The sequence below is a fragment of the Corvus hawaiiensis genome, chromosome 25 (genome assembly GCF_020740725.1).
Source record: "Corvus hawaiiensis isolate bCorHaw1 chromosome 25, bCorHaw1.pri.cur, whole genome shotgun sequence".
Lineage (NCBI taxonomy): Eukaryota > Metazoa > Chordata > Aves > Passeriformes > Corvidae > Corvus > Corvus hawaiiensis.
The window spans coordinates 5,465,030-5,489,788 of record NC_063237.1 but is presented as its reverse complement, the minus strand read 5'-3'; the positions used below and the strand labels follow the sequence as shown (position 1 = coordinate 5,489,788).

The 24,759-nt window shown below is 47.8% G+C and overlaps 1 protein-coding gene across 3 annotated transcripts; it reads left to right on the top strand.

Annotated features, from left to right (window-relative positions):
• Positions 1-213: 213 nt before the first annotated feature.
• Positions 214-24,750, top strand: POU2AF1 (POU class 2 homeobox associating factor 1). 3 transcript variants are annotated; one of them, XR_007208260.1, is made up of 13 exons: positions 214-693; positions 8,018-8,145; positions 8,811-8,853; positions 8,927-9,198; positions 10,180-10,451; positions 13,442-13,547; positions 14,187-14,333; positions 16,385-16,436; positions 16,833-16,999; positions 17,337-17,453; positions 20,068-20,232; positions 20,431-20,558; positions 24,481-24,750. XR_007208260.1 is itself a non-coding variant. In XM_048329043.1 (12 exons), the coding sequence occupies exons 1-12, from the start codon at positions 678-680 to the stop codon at positions 20,500-20,502; spliced, it is 1,557 nt and encodes a 518-aa protein (XP_048185000.1). In that variant the 5' UTR covers positions 214-677; the 3' UTR covers positions 20,503-23,216. The 3 variants fall into 3 exon arrangements, 2 of the variants coding, with proteins under 2 accessions (XP_048185000.1, XP_048185001.1); XM_048329043.1 differs by lacking the exon at positions 24,481-24,750 and having other exon boundaries at positions 20,431-23,216; XM_048329044.1 differs by lacking the exons at positions 13,442-13,547; positions 14,187-14,333; positions 16,385-16,436; ... (3 more) ...; positions 20,431-20,558; positions 24,481-24,750 and having other exon boundaries at positions 311-693; positions 10,180-12,367.
• Positions 24,751-24,759: the final 9 nt, after the last annotated feature.

The following is a 24,759-nucleotide window of genomic DNA, read 5'->3' as shown; positions in this document are numbered from 1 at the left end:
GTTTCTTTTTCAAATGAAGGACGCCCTGGCTTAATGAGGCTTGAAGTGTTTACAGGTGTTTCCTCACAAGTTCAAATTTAGTGGCCCCGGGGAGTTGAGATTCTCATAAGGCAGGAGCAAACACTCAAATGTTGGGTTTAGAAGGGTTGCACATTTAAAGGGCCAGGCAGGCATGGCCTGGGGGCTGGTTTGGCTGTGTGGAGACAAGAGCTGTGCCATCCAGAGCAGCAGAATGTGAGAAAAAAATCACCCTTAGTGCCACAAGAGGTCAAAATCCTCCTCAAAGACCCTTTGCTGCTGTCCAACCTTCTGACCCGATTTTGCAAATCTGTGGTGAAAATCCCACGAGGGGCAGGTCCCACCTTCGACTGTTCAAAGCCATCTTGGTGACACATTTTTTATGCAGAACATCTCCCAGGGCTCGCTGCCCTCGGAGGAGCTGCTGAGCACGGTGAAGGAGAAGAAGAAGGAGAGCAGAGAGCAAAGGGAAAATGTAGAAGTGGTTGTGGTTGGAGGATGTGATGATGTCACCGGGCTCAGCGGGAACACGGCGCTTTTAAAAAGCCGAAAGAAACATCCTGACCCTCACTTGTCACATCCCCACCCGGGAGTCACACACACACAGCCGAGTCACCTTCAGCCAAGAGGGGAAAAAAGGCTCCATCCCACCACAGAACATGCACTGGCAAAAATGTAAGTGAGCTCTGATTTGCTTTTCCTACCTCTGGTGACAGCGGAGGGCTGTGATGGATCAGTCAGCAGAGAGTGGCAGGGGACGTGATGCTCATGAATGGCTCAAGAGAGGCAGATGCTGAGGTGTGATGCTCATTTTCCAGCAGGGATATGAGCTCAGGGCTGCTTTGTTGGCTTTCATCACTATGAATCAAGTGGAAGACTATGATTCATAAAAACAACAACAGGATGCAGGTATTATATCAAAGGTTACGGTGGTTACATAGCAGAAAATTTTCCTTTTGAAAAGTGAAACCTGTGAGAAATCTTATTTCTGTGCCTTTTTTTTTTGATATGCACTTCTTTCAGCTAATAAAAAAGATAAGGAACAAAGCGGTTGAGGGCAATACAGTTATGACTTTACAGGAAATCAGTTTTCTTGTTTTCAAGATAATTTCACTCCTCTGGGCCCACCTTTGCTCGAGTAGTTTACTGATCATACTCCAGGTAGGTGTTTGCTTCTTGCAAGGTTTTCATTCTCTTATCACCATCATATCTCATTTGTCATCAGTAGGTGATGCTCATTTTGGCAGCTGTGCTGCCACCCTTTGCCTCTCACCGTGCTTTTCCATTAACATAGAATGCTACAACACACCTGAGTGGAAAAATTAATTTCTTAAGCCCTTGCCAGTGACTTATCTGACATTATTCATCTTTTTATCACAGCCTGCAGGTTGTTTCACTACGTGTGGTAAACCAACCATGTGCCTTTGTGAGCTTTGAAATGTTTCCTCTGTTTTTTTTTTCCCTGCTTTCTTTCTTTTCAGCTGAACATTTTGGAAGCTCAAATGTGCATTTGGGAAGTTTTATTTCTATTTCCCCCTTCATCCTGTGCAGTTTTCAGGATCAGTAGGGAGAAGACATGGAAAACCCTGCAAGATGATCATATCCAAATCCTGATTCTAATCTTCCATCTCAGAAGTCCATGAATGGTTTCTTTGGGTTGTTTTTTTATTCCTGCAGTGACACAGCAATGCCAACAACAATGCTTTAGGTAGGAGGAAATTGGGAACTGAACTGGTGTTTTTATTTTGCTTTCTTTCTTTGACACTTGCAGTGCTCAAAGGGAAGCAGGAATTACAAGTCAAATTATGTCTGGTGTTCCCTAATGATAACTTGTAGACAACTCCTGGCCAGTGTCCCCTGAGCTTGTAATCCTTGAGTCTCCCTCCACTTGCAGCAATGTCAGAGTTCCTTTTTCCAGCGTGGAACTGTTGGAAATCTTATTAATGCTGTTCTTTCCCGAGCCACTGCAGTGTGTTGGCTTTGCAGGCAGGCAGGAGGGGTGTCCTGGAGACCCCCTGTGTGACCCCTGGGGTCAGAGCAGGTACCCAGGTGCCAGATCCCACAGGTTTCACTGGGAGCTGGAGTTCTCAGCAGCTCTGTGGGTCCCCATTCGGTGTCACCTCTGTTTCCTGTCAGTGTGACCAGCTGTGGCCTCACGTTTCCTGCACCACCTGCTTCGGGCCACCTGTGACCCCATGGATGTTCCCGTGGCCACATGGGACCCGTGGCCTCGCTCTGGAACATGAATTGATGCAGAGGCAGCTCAGGTGACCTGGGAACTTTCCAAACAGAAACCCTGAGATTTGACTCATTTGGTGCTGGTAACACCAAGACTTTGGGTTCAGTCCCTGTATGGGCCATTCCCTTCAGAGCTGGATCATCCTTGTGGGTCCCTCCCAGCTCAGAATACTCTGTGAATCTGTGAAAACCCAAAAGTGATACAAGAACGCCCTCAAGCAGCAGATGTGACCTCACCTGAGGGCATTTCCCAGGGCACCTCTCAAGGGTGGTTTCCTGCTCCTTCAGGGGACATTTCTGCAGGAGCACAAGGAAAGCTGGGACACTTTGCCCTCTGCTGCCGTGGTTGGAGGCTCTTGCTCTGCAGGGAGTCTCGCCTGGCTGGCCCTGCAGGCTGGGAATGTTCCCCAGGGTCACGGCACAGTGACTCCTCTGCAGGAGTGGGGCCCTGGGCTTCCGCTCGCAAAACCCCGAGGGTGGCTCAGCCTGAAAGCCTCCCCTCCCACGGCACAGGAGAAGTGACTGGTCGGGGCTCCCCAGGATTCTGCTGAATGGGAGCAGGCCCAGCAGCCCCTCAGGGATGGGAAATTCATGGGCAGCACCAGCAATTTCCTCTGAATTTGTTTTTAGTGTCACCTCCATAGTGAAGTTTTGCCAACAACCCGAACGTGCCTTTCATACAAATGGTTTCTGTTCTGAAAAGCGTGGAAGCAGGTTGGGCTTGCTGATCTCAAAGGTCTTTCCCAGCCTTGTTAATTCTAAAATTCTAATTCTGCAAGAATCTCCTGTTTAGGTGCTGGTTTTGCCCGTGTCCAAGGTTTTTTGGGTGCTCAGCTCCTGTTGCAGTCACCAGCTGAGATTCAGCTGCTCAGATTCCCTTTACCACTGAGAGATGTGAATTCACACCTCTGCAAATCCCTTCCCAAATGCTTTTAAAGTGAATGGAAAAGCTTTTCTGTCCACAACAGATGTGGGGCTGTACAGAGCCCTCCCTGAAAGTATCAGCTAATGAGACTGAGAGGTGAAACTGTGACATTCTGCACCTTGTGAGTGATAATTTTGGTAAAACCCCACCAGGAAAGAGGGATAGCACGAAAGTTGAGCCCATCCATGCTTTGCAAAGCAGGTGTCAAACTCTCCGAATGACCACAGCAGCAATTAAATGGAAAGCTTGCATTACTAAAATGGAAAGAGTATTATGGGCTGGGAGGAATTAGGACCTGAGGGTGAGACTTATGGTTAAAGACACTTTCTGTCTATCTCAGCTTCCCCTTCACACCAGGGCTTCTCTTATTCTGAAACAGAGAATTTTTAGTAGCCCTCACCACTACCATAGCCAAGGCATCCAACTCTCATTTGGCACGTGGAAGCTCTTATTTTTTTTAATTAGAATAATCAGAGCAGCAGGGACTAGCCAGCATTTTGTGTCTCCCCTTGATTTTTGTTTCTGTCCAAGTGGAAAACTCCAAAGTTCACGCTGCATTTGTTGATCTGCAGTACCTTCCTCGTGTGGGAACAGATGCAGGCTCTGCACCGTGCTCTCCACTCTTTCGATCCTTTTAGGTGTGAAGGGAACCTTTTTTAAAGCACACTTGTCACAAACATTCCTCAAGGACAGCACAGGGCACACAGATCTGCCTGAATCCAAGGCTAATTTGATTCCTGGAAAATCTTCCAACAGCAGGTGGACGCCTGAAAACAAAGGGAAATTTGGTTTGTGTCAAATGCACAAAGAAAGCTCCATGTCCAGCTCCATCCCAGCCTGGATGTGCAAAGCTGGGATGCATCCTTTGGGATGGAAAGGCTGTTGATGGATAATGAAGCAAGAAATGGCCAAATGGAACTCAGATAAACATTTTCTGAGTTGTTTCATGATTTATTTGGCATTGATGAGGTTATTAACTCTCAGGACCAGCCAGAGAATTATCAGTCAGGTGTGTGTTAATTAATTTAGGTCAGGTACCAGGGACCTGGTGCTCACCAGCCACCCAAGCCTGACGCCACCACCGCAACTGATTCAGATGGATCTTGGCAGAAATAACTGGATTTTTGTTTCCAGGGGTTGGAGCTGCAGGTGGGTCATGTCAGAATGTTTCACCTTTAACTGCTGGTTGGATCAATTAAAATATTAATTAAAATAGGGACACACCCTGAAGGCTGCTGAGGGATAGGGATGGAGTTGAAATGATGATTTCTGCTGAGTGACTCCCTGTCATGTCACTATCTGGGATTTTGGGCAGTTAAATGCATTTCAGTGCTCTGTTCTCCTGCTGTGGACTGACCACAAAGCAGAGATAAAGATCACCCTGGTTTTTTTGAGGGAAACTGTGTAATTAGCCAGGAAATAAGGACAGGATCGTGACCAATGTTGAGTCCCTTGCAATGGGCACGGATGTAAAAAGGTTTTGATTTTACTCTAAACATCCAAGTCTCTGAAACTGAGCCCCTTTCTTCTTTTTATTAGCCAAAGTTCACGGGGTCTGATAAAAATGTGATTTGGTCTCCAATATCCAAGCCATTAACTCGGGAGTTTGCTAATTGAAATCTACATTTTCCTTGTTATTCGCAGTCAGTGATTGCTTTTTGGTGTGACTGCAAACAAGAGAAACTTTCCTATTGTGTTTCTTTTCAATTTTTTATTACATTGGAGGTGAAAGGAGAAAAAAGGGGAAAATATTTGCAGTGTTAACACTGCTCAATTGATAAGCTTATCACGTGTCAGCGTGTGAGCGCAGAAATCTTCTGGAAGAGGGACCAGAGTGACACTTGCTGCTGCAGGCAGGGACTAGGCAGGATTAGCAGGGCATTTCAAACTGAAATCTGCCTGCTGGGAAATGGCTCTGCCTTGGCTGGAAGGCTGAAGGCTGAAACCGAGCTGCAGCTCGTGTGTGTGTGAAGGCCAGCGCCGCTGGGGTGAAGTTTAGTGATCTGAAACTCGCCACGCTTCGGTGCCTGCACCCTTCCAGCAGCTGTTCTGCCACTCTCTTCCCTCCAGTTTCACCAATGGTTAAATCAATGTGTAGGGGAGGATAGAGTTTTAATTTTTTGGCGATGTCTTGACAGGTTTTCTCTGCCTGACCTTTTACTCAGATCAATATTTCACAGATATTATTGAGAATCGGGGTCTGTATCTGCATCACTTGAGGGTGACAGATCCCATGGAACCTTTTTTTGTGCAGTTTGGACGCTTCCAGGCTGATTGCAGCGTGGTCTGGAATCCAGTACCTTCCTGCTGTTGTCACTCGATGTTTAGAGGCAAAGGACTGCTGCGCTTGGTGCCTTTCCAGCAGCTCTGGTGTTCTAAAGATTGCTCACAGGGCTTGAAGGTTTTTGTGGACTTTTAGCAAATACATCAGGTGATAACATTGATGGAAGCATTGGGGCCGAGCACGCACGGGGGGCTGGGGAGGCAGCCGGGCCAAAGCGCTGAAATGAGCCCAAATGAATTGTAGAAGCCATTGCAAAGCTTCCCAGTGGTTGGGTTTGGATCCCTTCTCTTCTTTCTTGACTTGAGGTGTTTCAAGCTGCCCCAGCTTCCCAGAGCAGGTGCCAGTCAAAACAGTACTGAGGAACAGCACCTGGATGTTCTGTGGTCCTGGAATTGCAGGAGAAGCCAGGACACTGCTGCTGTTCCTTTGATTTTATTGAATGGAATTTGGGCTCTCATGACTTAAATGAAAATACAATGGAACCTTGGTCCGAGGCAGCTTCAGGGGTTGTTAAAACCTTTCTATAAGGACTTGCAGATGGCTAAATCCAGGTTCTTCCTTTACAAGGATATTTTAATTGTCATTATTCCTCCAAATGCTGATATTTGTACATGACCATGTATCTTTAGCTCGATGAGGAATTGCACCCTGAAGCCCCAAAGCCATTTTGCTGTGGTCTGTCTGCGATGCTCAGACCCCACACACCCCTGAGCAGTGGAAAAGCAGCTGTGCTTGCATTATTTTTATTTCTGGAGGTCAGCTTGGGGGAACCGAAATATGATCTGCAGACTTTGGTTTTTAAAATTTTTTTTTCTCTTTATTTTTTTTTCTGGTTACTCTGCTTACACCGGAAACTCTGAATAGGTATATTTGTCAGCTTTTACAGTAAATTTCTTCTTTCCCATCCCCCAAACCTGGAGCCAGAAACCACCATCCTTCCCCACCCTAATTCTGCAGGGAGGCCCTTTGATGAGTTGGGCATGAGATACTCCCCAAAATGTTCATTTCTGCCTCTCAAGCAGCTCTGGCAGAGCTCAGGTTTGAGGAGCTGATGTCTTCAGGAAGCACCAAGAACACCAGAACTCTTTATTATTTGCACTCATATAAATTAATACCAACTAAATTTAAAAGGCAAAATGTGAGTTGTATTAAAAGCCCTTGTATGGAGAATTAAAGTGACCATTATTCTCTTTAAAACCTTCCTTTCCAAAGCCACAGGATTCATAGGAATGCAAGAAACCTGATTTGAAGTGCCACAAAGGATGCCCACAGAAAGCAAAGGTAGATCAGGCAAAGGCTGGAAATTCATCTTTGCTTCAACTACTGTTTTAAAGCAAACTATTTCCTTAAGGTGCATAACAAAGACAACAGTTCAGTGCATAAATGTAGTTCTGTCTGGTCCCAAAAGGATTTAAAGTGGCCAATCAAGATTTCATAATTAAGTTATGTGTAAAGAGTCAGACAGAGTTAATAAAAGAGCCAAGCTGAAGGGAAAAAAGTATTTTGAAAAGGAAAACAGAGCAGAAACATTTATTCTGTTAAGTAATTTTTGAGGTGGATTTACAATCTCTGTATTTAGAACTCCATTTTTCTCCTCCCAGGAAGGTCCAACAGAAACATCTCCGTGTGCACAGAATTAAATGTAGCTGGGAGAGGTGATCCCAGGTGAAATGATTCATTCTTGTAGAATGTAAATCTAAATAAATGCTCCTGGGGTGGAATAACAGTTTAAAATTCAGATTGGAGCTGCATACCCACCTGTACTTCACAGAACCAAAGGCCAGTTGCAATCTTTAAAAATGGAAAACTTATCAATTAGAGTATTTACCCACCAAAGTGCAGTAAAAAGGGGCAGGCAGCCACTGCTGCTATCGGTGGCTTTACAAACACCAGGCTTTGATATCCCCCAGTTTCCTTCTGCTATCGATTCCCTCCAAACACTGCACGTAAAATATGAGTTGTTAATGCTGGCCCTGGCAGAAATGTGCTTCTCCTGCTTCCACTGCTCACATGGCCTTGGGAGAGGCCTTTGGAGCTGGCTGTAAACTGAATTCTTCAAAATGGAGCGGAATTTATGGGAGTGAGCTGGGAGGTTTTTGGGAATAAGATCCGAGATGTGTTGTCACCTGTTTCTCAACCTCTGTTTGGAACAGAAACACAACTTCAGCACCTGTCTGAGCTCAAAATGAGGTACTTAAGTCCAACTAATGATGTTTAAATGGTTTTCCAAATGAGGATGCTTCCCTGTTTTGGGTTGCATTTATACCTTGTGCCTAAACAGTGAATATATTTCTTTTAAAGATCTGATCTCTACTTTTTTATGTCCCTGCCTGGCCAGCAGTTCTGGTTTGTCACCTGTTGGGTATTTCAGTCAGGTTTTCCTTTTGGGAGTGTGTAAAGCTGCTCTCTGCAGGTCAGTGGCACTGAGGGACACAAAGGGAAGGAGGAATAAAATAAATTAGAACTGGTACAGCCACCTGGCTGCTGTGGGGATTTGGGCTCCCTGGAAGGAAAAGAAAAGTCACCTGCATTTTAAAATTTTTTTTTCTCAGCTTCTGCCCCAGACCAGCAGCCACAGCCTCGCCCCTACCAAGGTGTCCGTGTGAAGGAGCCGGTGAAGGAGCTGTTGAAGAGGAAAAGGGGGAATGTCCATAATTCCAGTGCTACTGCAGCTACAACGGTAAGAGAAAAATCCCCAAACACTGGAGGAAAATTCTCCCTCAGGGAGCTCAGTGATTGCCCAGCCCCAGCAATGCTTTGGCAGTGAGAGAAACCTTTGCATCTCTAAAGCACTCTGAAGGCCCTGCAGCCTGGTGTTACCTGGCAATGCCATTAATATCTCTTTAGGTGCAGTGGTTTTAGTGTGCTGAGCACCTTCCATCACTTAATGGAAAGGGGAAAGTGCTTTGCAGTTGGCAGGATCTGATTCCTTGGGCCAGAAAGTGGCTTGGAAGTGAGGCAGCTTGTTCAGGAGTCTAAAAGGGATGGCCCAGAGCCATCCTTGGCTGTTTGCTGCTTAGTTTCAGCCTCAATTTGCCCTCCCAGGAGGCAGCAGCTTGGCTGGCTCCTCTCTGAAGGAGAATTCCCTTTGCCACATGAGGTTTAAATACACTTTAAGGTCCCCTTGAGCTGAGGGGACATTGTGAGTGTTTGGGGTGGTGTGTCCTGGCTGCCAGGCTCAGTTCTTCTGGCCCTCGTGTGGGGTGGGAGAATTCAGACCCTGACATTGATAATCAGCTGATAATGCCTGATATGCTTTGTCCCTTGGTGTTTCTCTAAGGGATTGAATTTAATGCTGATGGGCTTTACCTCTGATTTCTATTTTTATTTTTTTCTCTCTTCCAGGTTGTTTTGCCCCATCAGCCACTCCCTTCCTATTCACCCATGGGTAACGTATCCCTGACTCTGTGTGACTCTCCAGACAAGGCTGGGCTGGGCTTTAATCCTGTCCTGTTTTCCAGGCCAGCCTTGCATTGACATGGACGCAGCTGCCCCTGCCCTACCTGGCCCAGATGAAGGAGCTCTGGCCTCTGGCTGGATCTCCCAGCCCTCTCCCACCTCTCTGCAGCCCCTGGCCCAGTGGAGCCCTTACCCTGACTACGTGTCCCACGAGGCTGGCAGCTGTCCCTACACAGCAGACATGTATGTCCAGCCCATGTGTCCCAGCTACACCCTGGTGGGACCCTCCTCTGTCCTCACATACACTTCTCAGCCTCTCATCACCAATTTTGCAGTAAGTCAAAAATACCAAGCTGGAAATGGTGTTAATTCCCACCTTCTAGAAAGAGCTGTGGGGTGGAGTTAGTCTAATTTCCTTAATTACTGTAATGTTGTGTGTCCTTGCATCCATGCCATGTAGTTTTCCTAGCTCTGGCTGGACAATAATATGGTTTGAGCAGGGCAAAAAGTTGTGGTTGTGCTGGAATCAGGCAAAATTCACAGTCTTTTCCCCAGCTCTCTTCACTCTTCCAGGCTGAGCAGGGATTTTCACTCTTTTATTTCCAAGCTTAAAATAAAAAAAATTGTAAATGGGTTCCGGGAAACACATGGACCAGGTGAGGCAGGAATGTCATCCAGGTGAGGATGACTTGGCAATAAATTTCTCCAAAGTTGCTGTTTAAGGATAAAAGAGGAAGGTCACAGTACGCAGAGGTAGCAGAACACTTGGCTTCAGGCCAGACAAAATCTGCTTGGCTGACACAAGATGATCTGATCCCCTTTAGAGGGGAAGGGCAGAGAGTTCTGTTCCAGTGGATCTTAGGCAGCTGATTTTCGTTTCCCTGGTTCAGTTTGGCTGCTCAGGCAGACCCAGCAAATCCCCCAAAGGCCATTTCTGTGTCCTTGTGGCCCTCACTGCTGAGGAAGGGCCGTGGGATGGGTTTGGGATGTGGCTCTGCCTGGGCTGTTCCAGAGGCCACAGGGAGCTGCTTCAGCCTTGATGGCAGCAAAGTTGGGACTGTCCAGAGGGCAGTTTCCAGCTCAGGGTGTTACAGGGTCACAGGGAGGGTGGGAATGGGAACAGAAAGCTGGAGAGAGCCTGCCATAAGCATGACCTGGACACAGGACAGGCATCACCCTCAGTGCAGAGCTTCACCCAGAGCAGAAGGATGAGGGATGTTAGAAGTGGGATGAGCATCCCCAGCCTGTGCTGTGTCCTCCCCCTGCCCCACCTGGCCTTTTGTCTCATTTTGTTGTATTTCTGTCCCTTCCCCAGCCCCGAAGCACCACCCCGGCCATGGTGCCACCACTGGAGGTGACGGAGCAGCAGCCGCCCCTCACATACTTCCCGTGGGCACAGCCCCTCTCTGCACTGCCAGCCTCCACCCTGCAGTACCCTGCAGCCTCCTCCTCGCTACCCGGGCCCCAGTTCGTGCCTGTGCCCGTCTCCATCCCCGAGCCAGCCCCACAGGAGCTGGAGGATGCCCGGCGAGCCATCGGCGCCCTGCCCATCGAGAAGCTGCTCCTGGAAGACGAAGACAATGATACGTATGTTTTAAGCCATGCTCTCTCTGTTGAAGGGCTTTAGGTTGCACATCTGGGGCCTGGTCCTCACCTGCTCAATGCTCCACCCAGCACCTCAGTGGGGTTTGAGTAGGGAGGGAAAGCAGGTGGGGTGGGGTGGGAATTTTAGCACACCGCGATTTGTGTGTTGAGTGAAATTTGCTTTGTCCTGGCGCCCAGCACGAGATTGCTCTGCTGTTCCAGCTCCTGCTGCCTCTCCCAGGCAGGCTTTGGATGCTGCACACTTGTGCTCAGCACCAGCACGAGGTGACTTTCACCCTCATGGCCTCAAATTGACAGAATCCAGTGTAGCCAAGGCCAGCTGTAGCATTTGGTGAGGGTACAATTGCCTCTAAATTTTGGCAAACCCGGTTCAATAGGGCTGCTTTTGTGTAAATGCCTTGTTTGTGTGTCTTTGACCTGTGTGGGGAGGAAGTCCCACCAGATTTCAGCCACTAGAAAATGTTTGGAGGGCCTAAATTGACATTTTTCTCTCCTAAATTGAACTGCTCCTTTGGAAATCAGGAAAATGTGAAGTGTAGCTTTGTTCTGCTGGTGCAGTTAGGTGTAGTAGTCTGAAAATAAAGCTGAACTAAGTGCCAGAGCAGTGAGAGATCCCTGTTTGCAGGGCAGGAATTCACACCAAGGTGTAACTGGAAGGTCTCACCTTGTCTGTCCCTGGAACCCAGCCCTGCAGGTGTGGAGCAGTGGGTTGGGGTTGTGTTCTTTTAGCTGCAGGGTGGGTTTGGACTCTGAAATACCCAAATCTGAGGTGTGGGGCTGATTTAGTGGCTGGCTGGTAACGCTGCCTGTTCTGCCAATGGACAGATCCTGTCCCACTGAAGTCCCTGGGAGTTTTGTCTGAGTCAGGATTGCAATTCATGGCCCTGTATCAGGAGATCATTGAGAAGACAGGTATTTTCCAGAATCTGGACTGCAGCCCAACAAGGAATCCATGGCATTACTGTTATTTGGCAACATTTTCGCTTTTCTGTAGCCTTTGAGTGTGAAGCTGGTGATGTGCCGAGCCAGGGCACTTTAGTGACCTCTCCTTGGAAAGCTCCCCAGGCCCAGAGGTGCACACAATTCCTTTATGGCTTTCTGATTTCCTCTCCTGGAGAACGAGTAGCTTCACTTTTCCCTCCGATGCAACTGTAAATATTTTGGTTGATGCTCAGGAGTGCCATGCCACAGGCAAATGTATTTCAGGAGATACATCCCCTTCAAACTCTGTTTACTGGTTTCTTGACAAACAAGAGGCTCTTGGCTGGTGAACACAATTTCTCTGGGTTTTTCTGCTTTCTAAAGCCCAGGATTTTTAGATGATTTTATTATTTGCAAGACTAACTGCAAAATAATTTATTGTACTCTTTATTACCTGGAGTCCAGTTGCCACCCAGGCACTATTTCAAGTGGCCTTTATAGTTCATGCCTGGGTGAGGTTTGAAAACTCAGGTTGAAAGTCTTAAAGACTTTCCAAGAGTATTTTTTTTATTGAGTATTGACAAATGTGGAAGACACGAGCATTAGATCATGTAAGTGATCATAAAGTTGTTGGAAAATAGCAGTAGTTCAGGTTTGCATTGAAATTAGTGGCTTATATTTGTAGAAAAACCCAGCAAAGAAATTAATTCAAAGGAGCTTAATTCACCACTGCTTCCTCCAGTTTTATAAAGTACAGAGATATTCCCTAGGTAGAACTGGGATAAAGCAGTTGTGAATCAAGCCTGTGGTTGCTCTGATTGCTTTTCAATTCCTTTCACTCCAATGTATGTAAATTCTGTGTGTGAACATAAAACAGAGATGAAAGTGTTTCATCATTTCTTTCTGGGTTGTTCTGGTTAGAAAAAAAAGACAAATTCTTCTTTTTTTTTCAATAAAGATCTACAGTAACTTTGCTATGCCTAGAGTGTTTTATTTCCTATCCACAAGCATTGGTTTAGCAATCAATCAGTTCAACAATATCTGTACAGGCTAGAACCAGAGATTAGCTGTCAGTCTTTGTGCTAATTTTGCACATTAAGCAGACTAAGGAGGAATTCCATGATCCAGCTGTGGCCTGGAGGCATTTCCTGCAGCAGTCCTTGCTCCTGCAGTTCAGCTTCGATCACTATGATCCTCTCCTGGCACCCTTGGGGATGTGTGGGTGTGCAGCCACAGCTAATGCTGAGCTTGACTGAAAATCAGATTAGCCAGAAAATTGTATTTCCACTTCCTGAAAGTGCGAGGGGTGGCTCTGGGCTACAAAATTACCCGAGGAGAGAAACAACTGCCTGCCACCTTCTGCTTGAAAAGCATCAAATATTGCTGTCTGGAGCAGAATGAAGCCAGGGGCTGCTGTGACTGTGTATGGGGTGGTCTCCTGTTCTAGGGGGTTGGACTTTCCTGGCAAGTAGGACCTGGGGGAATGGAAGTGGCTCCAGCCAGAGCCAGATGACCACAGTGAAGCAGAGAAGTGTTTTCCCCAACATTAAGGGCCACCAGCCACTCCCATGGGCTGTGACAACTCTTTGTCTTGTGCAAAGTGTAAGGACTGGGTCCCTCTCTCCGGGAGCTGTGATAAAGATTAGATTTAACAGGTTGATTACAAATAATATCAATTAGCGATGGTGAGGTTTCACCAACACACCCAGGGCTGCATCACCCCAAAAAGTGATATATACATCCAATTCCCCAAACTGGGAATTGTGGAGGACTTTGACACCTCCCAGTGTGGAATCTCAGCTGAAAGAAGGTGCTGGAGTGGGAAGGAGGCAGCATGGCAAAGCTCAGGAGTGCTGAGGGCTCTTGGACACTGCAGCTGCTCGAGGTAGGAAGCCCTTCCCATGGGAATGGGAGCTTTTGGGGCTCATGGCGTGGATCTGTGGAACTCTGGGTGTAAAACCCCCAAAGTGGCAGTGCTACCCTGTAAAACTGTTTGCTCCCAGGGTGCTTGGTGGCCCAGCAGTGATCGGTGTCTCTATTTACTGTCTTAGAATTCTGCACATTTATGCAGCTAAAGGCCTGCGGGCCCACACGCTGGCAGCTGCAGAGCGCATGAAACCCCTGAGGAAACTCGATGCCAAGGAACACAGAGGAAAGGTAAAAAAGGGGCCACTTTCTCCTGTAGACTGCAGGGTTGGGGATGGGAACTGGCTTGACACGATTGAGAGCAAGATACCCTAAAAAATCCAGCTCTGCCCCTCTGTTCCTGCAAGGAAGGCTTGGCACTGGTAGGCCTCGCTGAGGTGCCTCTGGCAGCATCATAAAATTAAGTGGCGTGATCATAAAATTAGGTGGGATGAGAATGAGCCTATTCTTTTTTCAGCCCATGATTCGTGGAGTGATGTAAGAAAACACTGGTCCAGCAAAATATTTGTGTGCTGGCATCAGTCTCCTAGGCTGAATGTTTTATGGCCAACTGACTTGTTCTGTACCTGATGCAATGGGGGTTTCAAAAACGCTGCGTTTGGGTTGCCATCCAAATTAAGGGCTGAAGAACACTAGAGGGAGTCCAGCAAGAGCTGGGAAACATCCCCATCTCATGGTGCCATGTGGGATTCCAAACCATCCTGTGAGCTGTGCTCACTGCGGGCACCACAATCCGTGGGATTTCAGACACCACTCTGATTCACACAAAGCCATTCCCTTTCCCCGCTCCCTGTTTGATGCCAGCAGCTGCTGCCAGACTCTCCCATTTGTCTGAGCTGGCTCTCACAGGTGTCTGTGCTGCTGTTGCAGACTCCTCTGCTGGTGGCTGTCACTGCCAGGCAGGCAGCCATCGTCCACGACCTGATCCAGGCAGGAGCAGACATCAATGCCGTGGACAACAAAGGGCAGTCAGCTTTGCACCTTGCTGCGACATACGGCTATGCTCAAGTCCTCCAGGTAGGAGAAGTTTTATGGCTTTAATTGCTGGCAGTATAAAACCACAAGAAAGTGTTGATACTGGTGTTTTTAAATAAAGGCAAGGTGTCAGCGAGCAATGGAGACTGAGCAAAGGCTCCTTGTGCCAGGAGTTGACTTCCCAGGGTGGGTTTATTCCTGTTTTAGGACTGTACTTGCAGCCTGCTGTTACAGAGGAAAATTCTTTAGTGGCTCTGTGGGGCAAAAGAAATGATTTCTGCAGATCACAGCTCTAAATCTGCTGGTGGCAGCCCCCAGTGTGGTAGAGCACTGGAGGGGGATACCCAGCCATGAGGTGTGAGGAGAGGGAGCTCTAAAACCAGGGTGAAACCCCCTCCCTGAGGTCACTGTCATCCAGACAGGAGCAAAAATTGTGTCCAGGCTCCAACCAGCTGAGGAGAAATGAGATGTAACCCTGCAGACAGGGATGGCACAGGCACAGCCTTCAAAATGAGGCACATTTTCAGATTTTCCTTCAAAACCTGACTTATATGCACAGATCTTTGCTTCCCTATGGCTTCATGGATTTCTCTGCAGACAGGAACTGCACCTAAGCTCTGTGCCAGCCATGGACAGCGAAACAGCACTTTGAAAAAGGCCCTGTGGGAATTTTGGGAAGGGATTCCACAGCAGGGATTATCACACTGTGCGTCCTAAACGCTTCACCATTGGCCAGAAAATGGAATTAATAAAAAAAAGCCTGCCTTGAGTTGTGGCAGCGCTGAGCACAGGCAGAGTTTGGTGGGTGCTGCTGAGTTCCCTGAGGGCAGGGGACAGGGGTGAGGTGCCAGGGGACAGGGGTGAGGTGCCAGGGGGTGCCTGTGGTGCTGGCACCACGTCCAGCATTCGTTAGCTGTGCCTGCACGTGCCCCAGGCTGAGCCCTTAGCAGGCAGTTAATGTGTAACACGGCCAGTTCTTTGGAAAACAGGTGCTTCCTTAAGTAGGAAAAAAGGTTTTAATCCAGATGATGCCAACAAAGCCTCGCAGAGTGCCTTGTGGTGGTTTGGATTGCAGGGCTCCTTTGTTTGGTTTTTCTTTTGTGGGTTTCTTTTTTTTTTTTGCCTTGACATAAAAAGGGAAAACGGGCGCAGACTTGCTCCTCAGTGGGGTCAGAGCCATGAAAGGCTTTATGGTTTATTTGTTTATTTTATTGGGTTTTTTTTTTCTAATGGATTAACTATCTAATCTCTAATAATCAAGCACCTAAGAGCTAGCTGTCAATATTTGATCTGTACATATTTTATTATTGTTATAAGAAGATAAGTCAAGCCCTAACAGTTCTGGGTGATCTTTCAGCAAGAGGATTCTGTCCTGAGCCTTGTCTAGCTTGACACAGATGAGTCACTGCAGAAATTCTCAGCCATTAATGTGAACAACTTGCTTTAGTCAATCAAAATAAATAAATAAATTATCTGTAATAATATAGACAAGGAGCTACTTAGCTCCATCATGTTAAATCCGTAATTTTCTCATATTAAAGAGTTCTAAAATGTTGATTCTCTGCTAAATCCAAGAAATTCTCATCTCCAGATCACAATTCCTGGTGTTTCTTTATCCTCGTTGCCACAAGCTGAGGGTTTAACTTCACACACTGCTGCACACTGAAAACAAAAAGTAAATAAATCCAGCCTGAGAATTGTCAGTGTTGGCAAACTTTTAGGTCATAAAGTTTGGCTATACCTGTCAAGGAGGGATTTTCATTTGTCCTTGTCAAGGATCACTCAGAACAAACACGTACTGGTGTTACTGGTGTCTTTGCCTAATCCAGGGTAAAAGTGAAGGAGTCTGGCTCTCCTGAGCTGGGGCAGTGACTGAATTTTACTGTTCTGAACTGGGAATCTGAAAGGATACTTAGGTGGGAGTTAGGAAACCAGGGAACACTCACAGCACTGAAATCTACTGGCAAATAGGGGTTACTTTGTACTTAAATTATCATTATCTGATGTTTGATTTTGGATTTTGTTCATTTTGGCTCATTTTGGCTTGCACAGTTCTGCTGAGCTAAAATCCTGCAATTCTCTGCTGCCTCCAGGTTATCCTGTCACTGGGATTCCCTCTGGATTTGGAAATGAAGGATTTTGAAGGTAAAAAGCTTTGCACAAGTGGTGTGAGAACCTGTGTTGGATATTTCACTGGCTGATGCTCGTTGGTTTTTGGGGTGTGCTGGGAGGCCAGAGCAGGCTCAGGAAATGCCTGGGGGAGAGAGAGTCGTGTCTGTGCACTCAAATACCACAAAATTCAAAGGTGCTGATGGCTCAGGGGGGATTCAGTGCAGAATTGGAACTGAGAACATGCTGGAATGCCCCAAAAAATGTCCCTAGAGCCAGAGAAGAAACCAGAGAAGGGCTTGTGCCCCAACAATGCCTGCACAGATTGAATAAATGATTGAATAAATGACTGAACAAATGCTCTCTGTGCCAGCCCTGCCTCCTCTCTGCACATCAGTGTTTTTCTCACCTCCATCCATATCTATTTTCCAGGCCATACCCCTCTCCACTGTGCTGTCCTGGCCCACAACACCCTGCTGAGGGATCAGGGCAGCCAGGCACTGACAGAGGAGCAGCACAGGGAGCTCCAGCACCAGAGCAGGGAGCTGGAATCCTGCATCCACCTCCTGGTGCAGACCGGAGCCTCCATCTACAGCCGGGTGAGGATCAGCTCGGTTATCTCCGGGTTTCTCCAGGAATTCTCCCCCATTCGATGCTCAAAACATAGAACTGGAGAAGGAATGAGCTGCTGGCACAAGGGCCAAGCCTGTTCCCCTTCCCCAGGGACTGCTGGCAGAGTTAGGTACTGCCTTTTGGAGCTCCTGAAGCAGACACTCGACACTCACAGGGTCACTGGAGGGAAAGAGATGCTCCCCACCAACTGCAGAGCTGGCCTGGGTTTCCTCTGATGGGTTTATGGGATATCTCCAGGTTGTCCTCTAGAACATTTCTTATTTGGCTTGGGTTTTTTATATTTTTTGTTCTGTTTTTAAATAGGATGTAAAGAGCAACAAGACAGTTCTTCATTACACAGTCCAGGATGGGAACGTCTCCCTGCTCAGGTACTTCTTGGAGCTGAACGCTTTCAAGTCCAAGGATTTTGTCAACAACAAGGTAATTTTTGTCAACAACAAGGGGATTTTTACAGAGAGAAAGAGCAACAGCTGTGAATCTGAACTGCTTTTCAACCCCAAACTGCATTTTCCAGTACAAAGACACCAGGAAAGCAGCACCTGGCTTGGACTCTGTCATGAAAAGCAAGGCCCTCTCCCAGCAGGAGCTGACAGAATGATAGTGAAATAACCAGGGAAAGGGGAAGGATGTGGGAAGTGGTTGCTTGAGGAGGAACATGAACTTTAGAACATTGGGCTGAGGATTGAGAAAACAGCCCTGCAGTGATGCAAGGTTTGACAGCAGCAGAACACTGAGAGGTGGCACTGAAGGGCAGCCAGGTATCGATTCATGTCTCCTGTTAAATGTGCCATCACAGGAAGGACAAAGTTCCTGTTTCTGTCAAGGGCTATGGGGGTTCTTTCTGCCCTAAATGTTGTTTGCATGTCTTCTGGCATAGCCATCCCTGGGTTGGGTAAAGCAAGCTGGACACCTCCCGGGTGCTGGCCCACACCTCACCTCGGAGCAGATCCCGAGCAGTGCTGCTATCTCACACAGGCATCAGCTTCACCCTTCCTCCCAAACAAAAATCCTGGCATTCCTGGGAGCCTCAGCTGACACATCACTGTCCCACCAGCCAGAGCCTTGACTCTGGACAGGCTGCCGTGTCTCAGCAGGGCTAAGGGGGTGATTCTGGGTGCTTCCCTCCCTCTGTCCTTCACCTTTGAGGATGGGGACAAGGCTGGGGGTCCCTGGTTTTCATTTCAGCAGCTGCAGTCTCTCAGCCTTACTTGTGCTCCCCAGAGTTTGTGTCCCTCAGGAAGGAACTGAATTTCTCTGTCAGCTCCGTGGCTCACTGAGGCAGACAAAGAGCAGCTTCACTTTTTTTACCCCTCCAGAATTCTGTTGGACTGGAGAAAACATATTTTGGGTTGTGTGTGTGGGTAATGGCACCGAGCTTGTGTTTTTCTGTACAGTGAAGGGCTTTTCACTGCATTCCTTCTGTATCTTTAAAGACCCTTCAGGCAGGTGAGAGCCTGTCCAGAGGAGTCTCTGTTGTCTCTTGATCACAATCCTGGGAGAGCTTCCTCCTGTGATAGGATCACTTGGAGCCTTCAGTCTTGTTGCTGAGCTGTCTGGGGCAGGGAGAAATATGATGGTGGGGCTGTCTGATGCCCAGCCTGGCTCTTTTAGCTCTTCCAAGCATGAAGAAGACAAGGAAACAGCCATGTTTAGGTTTCCCTGGCTCACCCACTGTTTGCGCTTGTCTCACTCCATATCTGTTTCCATGGGGTTTTCACAACGAGAAAAACATTGGAGCCTTGGAGGCTTCACCTGTAGGATTCCTGGAGCCCACATTGTCTCAAATAAGTCCTGTTAAAGTCAACCAGAGGCTTCAAGGTCAGGCCTTGTCAGATTGCCTCATTTTCTTAGCCCATGCCTGAATTTGGAAGCTCTCAAGTGCAGATCTTTCCATTTTAACAAGAAATCCTGTAAAGAGCTTGTAACCATCCCTCAGCTTCCTGGGATAATAAAATTGACAAGGATCTGCTTGTTCAGGGCTTGTAAAACATACCTTGTCTGAGAAAAGCTGTTGAAATTCTGCTATTTTATTTCCTGCTTCAGTTCTCCCTGATGTCTCAGTGGTTAACAGGACCTGAAATTCATGTGGAGTCATTTTAACAACTGGAATATTAATACAGGCTGCAATTTGTGTCCAACCATTCCAATGTCATAACAAACCCGTGATTGTTTCTGAGAGAAAAAAACAAGCAGCTGCCTCAATGAGACTCTTGCAGCCTAAAAATACCTCGCCTTGTGCGTTTGTTTATCAGGTTTTTGTCATTTACAGCCGTTACCAGTCATACCTGACCAGACAGGGCACAGATTTCTACACGGTCTGGTGGCACCAGAGCTTCTCTGCACCCAATTGCAGCACCCTCCATCCATGCCTGGCTTCACAGCCAGCTCTGTCCTTCCCGTGCAGATCCTGTCACTGGAGCCAATCCATGCTTAACCTCGGGAATTTGCAACTTCCTGGCACTTGGAAGTGTTGGAAAAGGGGCCAGTGGGGATGTGTGGAGCACAAAGGGGGCTGGTGGGGTGGAGCTTTGTGTGGTGGGCAAGAGCATGATGTGTTTGGTGTCTATAATCCGATTTAATGTTTCCCAGTAGAATGTTTCCATGGCTCTTACATCCTTCTCTTTTTCCAGTAACTCCCCAGGTCTCTGTTTCCATGAGGGTGTGATTTAGGGGGTGATTTCAGAGCAGTTTTAGGGGGGCATTTCAGAGCAATCGTACATGAGGGTATGATTTAGGGGCAATTCCTGCAACCAGGGAATGTTCCTGCTTCCAGGGCTATTTATCACCTACACCCAAAGCATCAAAGCCCCCAACTTGTGGTGCTCTAACAAAGAAATACAATCTAGATCCACAAACCTCCTGTGTGGGAGAAACAGAGCAGAGATCCTCCCTCACCTCCTGAGGACAAATCCCATGAGGATTCTTCTCTCATTTCACATCTCCTTTTCTAGGATGATTCTGAGGAGATAGCACAGCTCATGAGGGAGTTTATCTGGGTTTTTTACTCCTTTTCCTTCTCCTCCCCCTGCTTTAGGCCCATGGCAACACAGCCCTGCACATGGCAGCTGCTTTGCCTGGTGACAAGAACCAGAAGGAAATCATCCAGCTGCTCCTGGACCACGGGGCAGACCCGAGCATCCGGAATTTGGACAACGACCAGCCAATCCACATGGCCCCTCCTGGAAAAGCTGGGGATCAGGTATGGGATCCACCCTGCTGCTCTCCCCTAACACACCTGCACACCCAGGGGTGCGTGGGTTTCCTGCTTGCAGGTATAAAAATATTCCTGATATATGTGGATGTTTATTTAGTTGCACATGTACATGTAAATAATTGTGTGTGTGAGTGTTTTGGATGGCTCAGATGGTAATTCCTGAAATTCGACATTTTTTGGCAGGTCAGGCATTTGCTGAAGAAAGGGAAAGTCACACCTGCATTCATCTCCTGCCGCAGAAATGCCAGATCCTGAGTGAACTGCAATTTATGGAATGCCTCCAACTCCAGCTTCTGCCTCCTATAAAAACTGTGAGGGTGGTTCTCCAGCACATCCCTGCTCCTCCGGGCTTAAACCAGGGTGGGATGAGAGTGTTTCTCAACCTGTGGGCCTTGAGCAGCTTCCAAATGGTTGAAAACTCAATTTTGTTAACAAAGAATGCTAATTGCTTGCAAGCAAGGAGGCAAGCAGAGCAAATGGCTGCTAGATAAATAAGTGAACATTCCAAATAAGTTCAAAGCACAGCCAAGCTCTGATTTGGTAGCAGCTGAAACCCTTGGAGGTGACAGAGCACAAGGGGGCAGTTTGGCTATAAAAGGTTGAGAAATGCTGCTCTGAGACACCCCCAACCTGTGCCTCTGGCTGGGCCCTGTACAGAGGGGCTGCTGGAAATGCTGAAGCCTCTGGGATGTGCAGTTAGCACTGATCCTGCTCCCCTGGGAATGCAGGATCCTGAGGGGAGGGGAAAGCCTGGATGGAGAGCTCCAGTCAGCCTGAGGAGGCATCCCTGGCTGGATTTCACCTGAGGGAATGGACATCCAAACCCAAGAGCCCCACGGGAGGGTCCTGCAAGCTGGAACTCCCTGTTCTCAGCACTTTGGGAGGGCCCTGGAGCAGCTCTCCATGGCCAGGCTGTCACCCCAGCCCAAGAAAAGAAACAGGTGCTGTAAGAACAAGGACACGGGGCAGGTTTGTGTGGCTCCTGAGGGCTTCCCAGTGAAGGGAGACTTCCAATCCAACCCGAGTCTCCAGCTCTGGTGGCACAGAACAGCTCTGGAAGCCCCTCAGGTGGGGAGCTGAACCCTCACCTGTGTGGGAGACAGAGAATTCCTCTGGGTCTCCAACAGCTTTTAGGGCAGAAAAACTCTGTGGGTCTGCGCACAGCAGGGTCAGGGTGCAAGGAGTGAGGGCTCCCCTACTCCCATTCCCATCTGAGAGGGGTTTAACAGATTCTTTCTAGCGTTTCTGTGAAATGATTTGTGAATTGCTGTGCAATCAGTGTCTCTGCCAGGGCAGGGGACTGAAGGTCGGTGTCTGAAGGGAGGCGAGGCCGTGTTTTGAGAGGCTGTCCCACGCTCAGGGCTCACTCTGAGCTGTGTTTTGCTGGTTTCTCAGTGTTGCACAGGTGCTGTTCTCTAGCAGGATGAGCAGAGAGATGAAGGGAGAGCTCTTAAATCACTGCAGCCACTTCTTTGAGCACTCACCAGCTGCCTCAGTGGTGTGGGATTTCCTGAGGCACTCGAAGGCCTGGGGTGTTTAAACAACTGACATGAACAAAAGCTCTTAAGAAATGCAGAGGTCTCGGTTTTCCAGCCCTCCTCTCTCTGCTGTTGGGCCATTGCCTCTCACTACACCGTGTCTACAATCCTGCCAACACCACTGACAGAGAAGCAGACGTGTATTTGCATGTGTTTGCATAAATTTTCATGTATCTGAGCACAGGCCAGCAAAAGCCTGTGCTGTCTCACTTGGAAGGATGTTATAGCAAGGCCTGAATGGAGAGAGAACTGTATCAGGGAGTTAGTACCGTGTGGCAAGACAAAATGATGGATAAAATATTAATTTCTGGAACATGCCAGCAGCAGAACTGTCAAACTGTGAGCAGCACGTGGTGCAGCAGGGAAAATGTAAAAAGCTTTTTGCCATCTAGAAATGTCTCTGAGGTGACTGAAGTCCTTTGGCAGCGAGTGAAAAAAATACAGGAGCTTTCTCTCCCAGAGTGGCTTTTCTCTTTATTATGTCATCTGTTGGGTGTTTCATACAAAGCAGTGTCACTGGGAGTCTGGAATCATCACCGTCTCCAGAGTATCTGGAAAAACATCCTTTTGGGAGGAATGTGGCTCCATTAAAGCATCACCCTGGCAGCTGGTGCTGCTGGGAGCTGATGGATGAGGTTTGAGTGGGAAGAACCCATGACAGCCCCAGGATTCCTTCTCTCTGTGCTCAGCTTCCCAGAGCTCAGCCACCAGAGGCCTGCTCTGAAAGCAGCCACAATCCACAAGCTGCTCCTGCTGGCTTTGGACTGGAGCCACCAGACTGTTGGAAGCTGCTGCTTCCCCCTGTGTGTAAAACACCTTTCCCTTTCCTAATTCCTGGCCTAGCTGTGAAGAAAATCAATTTAAGTCTCAAACCTGTCCTGAGTGTCTTCTCTACTGGGGTGAGTTTCACTGATTTAAGCAGTTCATAGTTCACCCCTCATTTTTTTATTGCTATTTCAGGGGAAATGTAACTTCTCTAAGCTCAGCATTGCTGGCAGCGTGTGATATCCCTTTATTTGCACAGTTTATCTCTTCCTACCTGTGGCTTTGGATAAGTTGCTCATAACAAAGGCTCGTTATCACCAAACAAACATTCTGAAGTGGCACTGTAGAAAAGCTGTCAGTCGGTTGGCAAGCAAAACTTTTAGATCATTTAGATCAAATTCTCGGGTAGAAAAGCTGAAAATAAGAACCTTCTCTTTTCTCTGTAACTGTGGGTGACTTCTGGAGTTATTCATGGCTTTGTGAGCACGAGATGATCCTCGGGTTTGTGTTTATAAAGGCCGTCAGGGCTTCACCTGGCAGGGACTGATGAAATGCCAGCCTTTCAGCAGGGCTATGCCAGCTCTGGTTTAGGTATTTCCTTTAACTCCTCTTTTATTTTTGGGAGGGATGAAGGAGGGAAATAATACATTTCTCACAGCCAGAAAATGCACAATCAACCTTTGAATGGCTCCTCTGTTGTGTTTTTTCCCTTTCTTGTGTCAACAAGACTTTGTGTCAACAGCCAGCAAGCTTTTACTTGCCCTGAGTGTGTCCCCTGGGGCTGTTGACAGGGGGGTGGGGACAGCATCTCAAACATGTTTCCAGTCTGGCACAGGAGGATTGCAAAACCACTGGAGAAGGAGCAGCAGGGAAAGAGGAAGAGGCTGCAAGGGATGGGGGACAGTGCTGCTTAAGGGATGGAAGCTGATGGAGCCTGGAGATCTTGGTGTGTAGGAACATTTAGCTGGAAATATCCTTGTCTCCTCCACTGAGGAGATTTTTTTTTGCCTGGATCCGGGCATCATCCAAGGATAAGGATGGGAGATGTAGGGTGGTTTTAGTGCTCACATTGCTCAGTGGCTGTGCCCAAGCAGCAGCCATGGCATCAGGGATGGGCACAACCACAGCTCTTGCACAGAGCAGTCCTGGGGAGGATCCACACCACAATACATTGATAACTGTTCAATCTGCCAATAATCGATCAGAATTACACATCCACCTCATCTGGAGGTCAGAGATATCTTGTTAGACTCCAACACTTCCCTTCCCTGCTGTGCACACTTAGGCTACTCCTGTAAGATGTGTTAATAAGGGTGTTCTCCAACCCTTATTCACCATTTCACGGTGCCCTTGGCTCCCTGAGAGCATCTCCTTGGCTCTGCTAAGCTCAGGCCAACCTTGGGGAGGATGTGGGCACCCCATTTTTTATAGAAGCCTCAAATTTCTTGCCTCAGCCTTATCTTCTCCTGGCTCTTTCATGTTGCTGATAAGGGGCCTTGACATGTGGCTCGAGGTGTGCCCGCTCCTGAGGCAGCAGGCAGGGGTAGCTGGCACTGGGTGAGCTCTGGGGCAGAAGTTCAGCCCTCCAGTGCCCCTAAATATCACTCAGGGGCTGAAGCAGCTGCCAGCACTACTAAAATGACACTTGGTGGGGTGTGCCTGTGCAGGGGTGATCACACCTTTAACTGCTGCAAAGTTACAGCTCTTTATGAGCTTGCTGTGACCTCATGAATTTATCACTTGGGCCAACGCTGAGATTAATCAGGGGAGAAGGGGAGATATCATTTGAAGGTGTCAAACTATTTTTAAAGCATATTTTATTTAAAAAAAAGACAAAACCCTGCTAGTCTGGCACTGGATTTTACCTCTGAGGGGCTGTGGGCTAAACCCTGGGCTGGTGTGGCAAACAGCAGCTTTCCTTTTCTGCCAGAACCACTGGAAAATGTCACCAGGGCAGCAGCAGCGGGTGAGGAGCTGCAGATCCACCTCAGAGCTGGGAAAAGCTGGATGCTGGATTAAATATGGACTTTTTATCTGCTGGAAAGGGTGAGTGAGACCTTTCATGTCACTGAATAGGCTGATCAAAATCTCATCCTCACCTCCATGAGAGCAGGGTCAGCAGCAGAAGGGAAAAGCACTGACCTTTAGCACACGAAAAATGACCAGGCTTCAGCATTTGCACCAAATGATCTATTTGTATCAAAAAGAG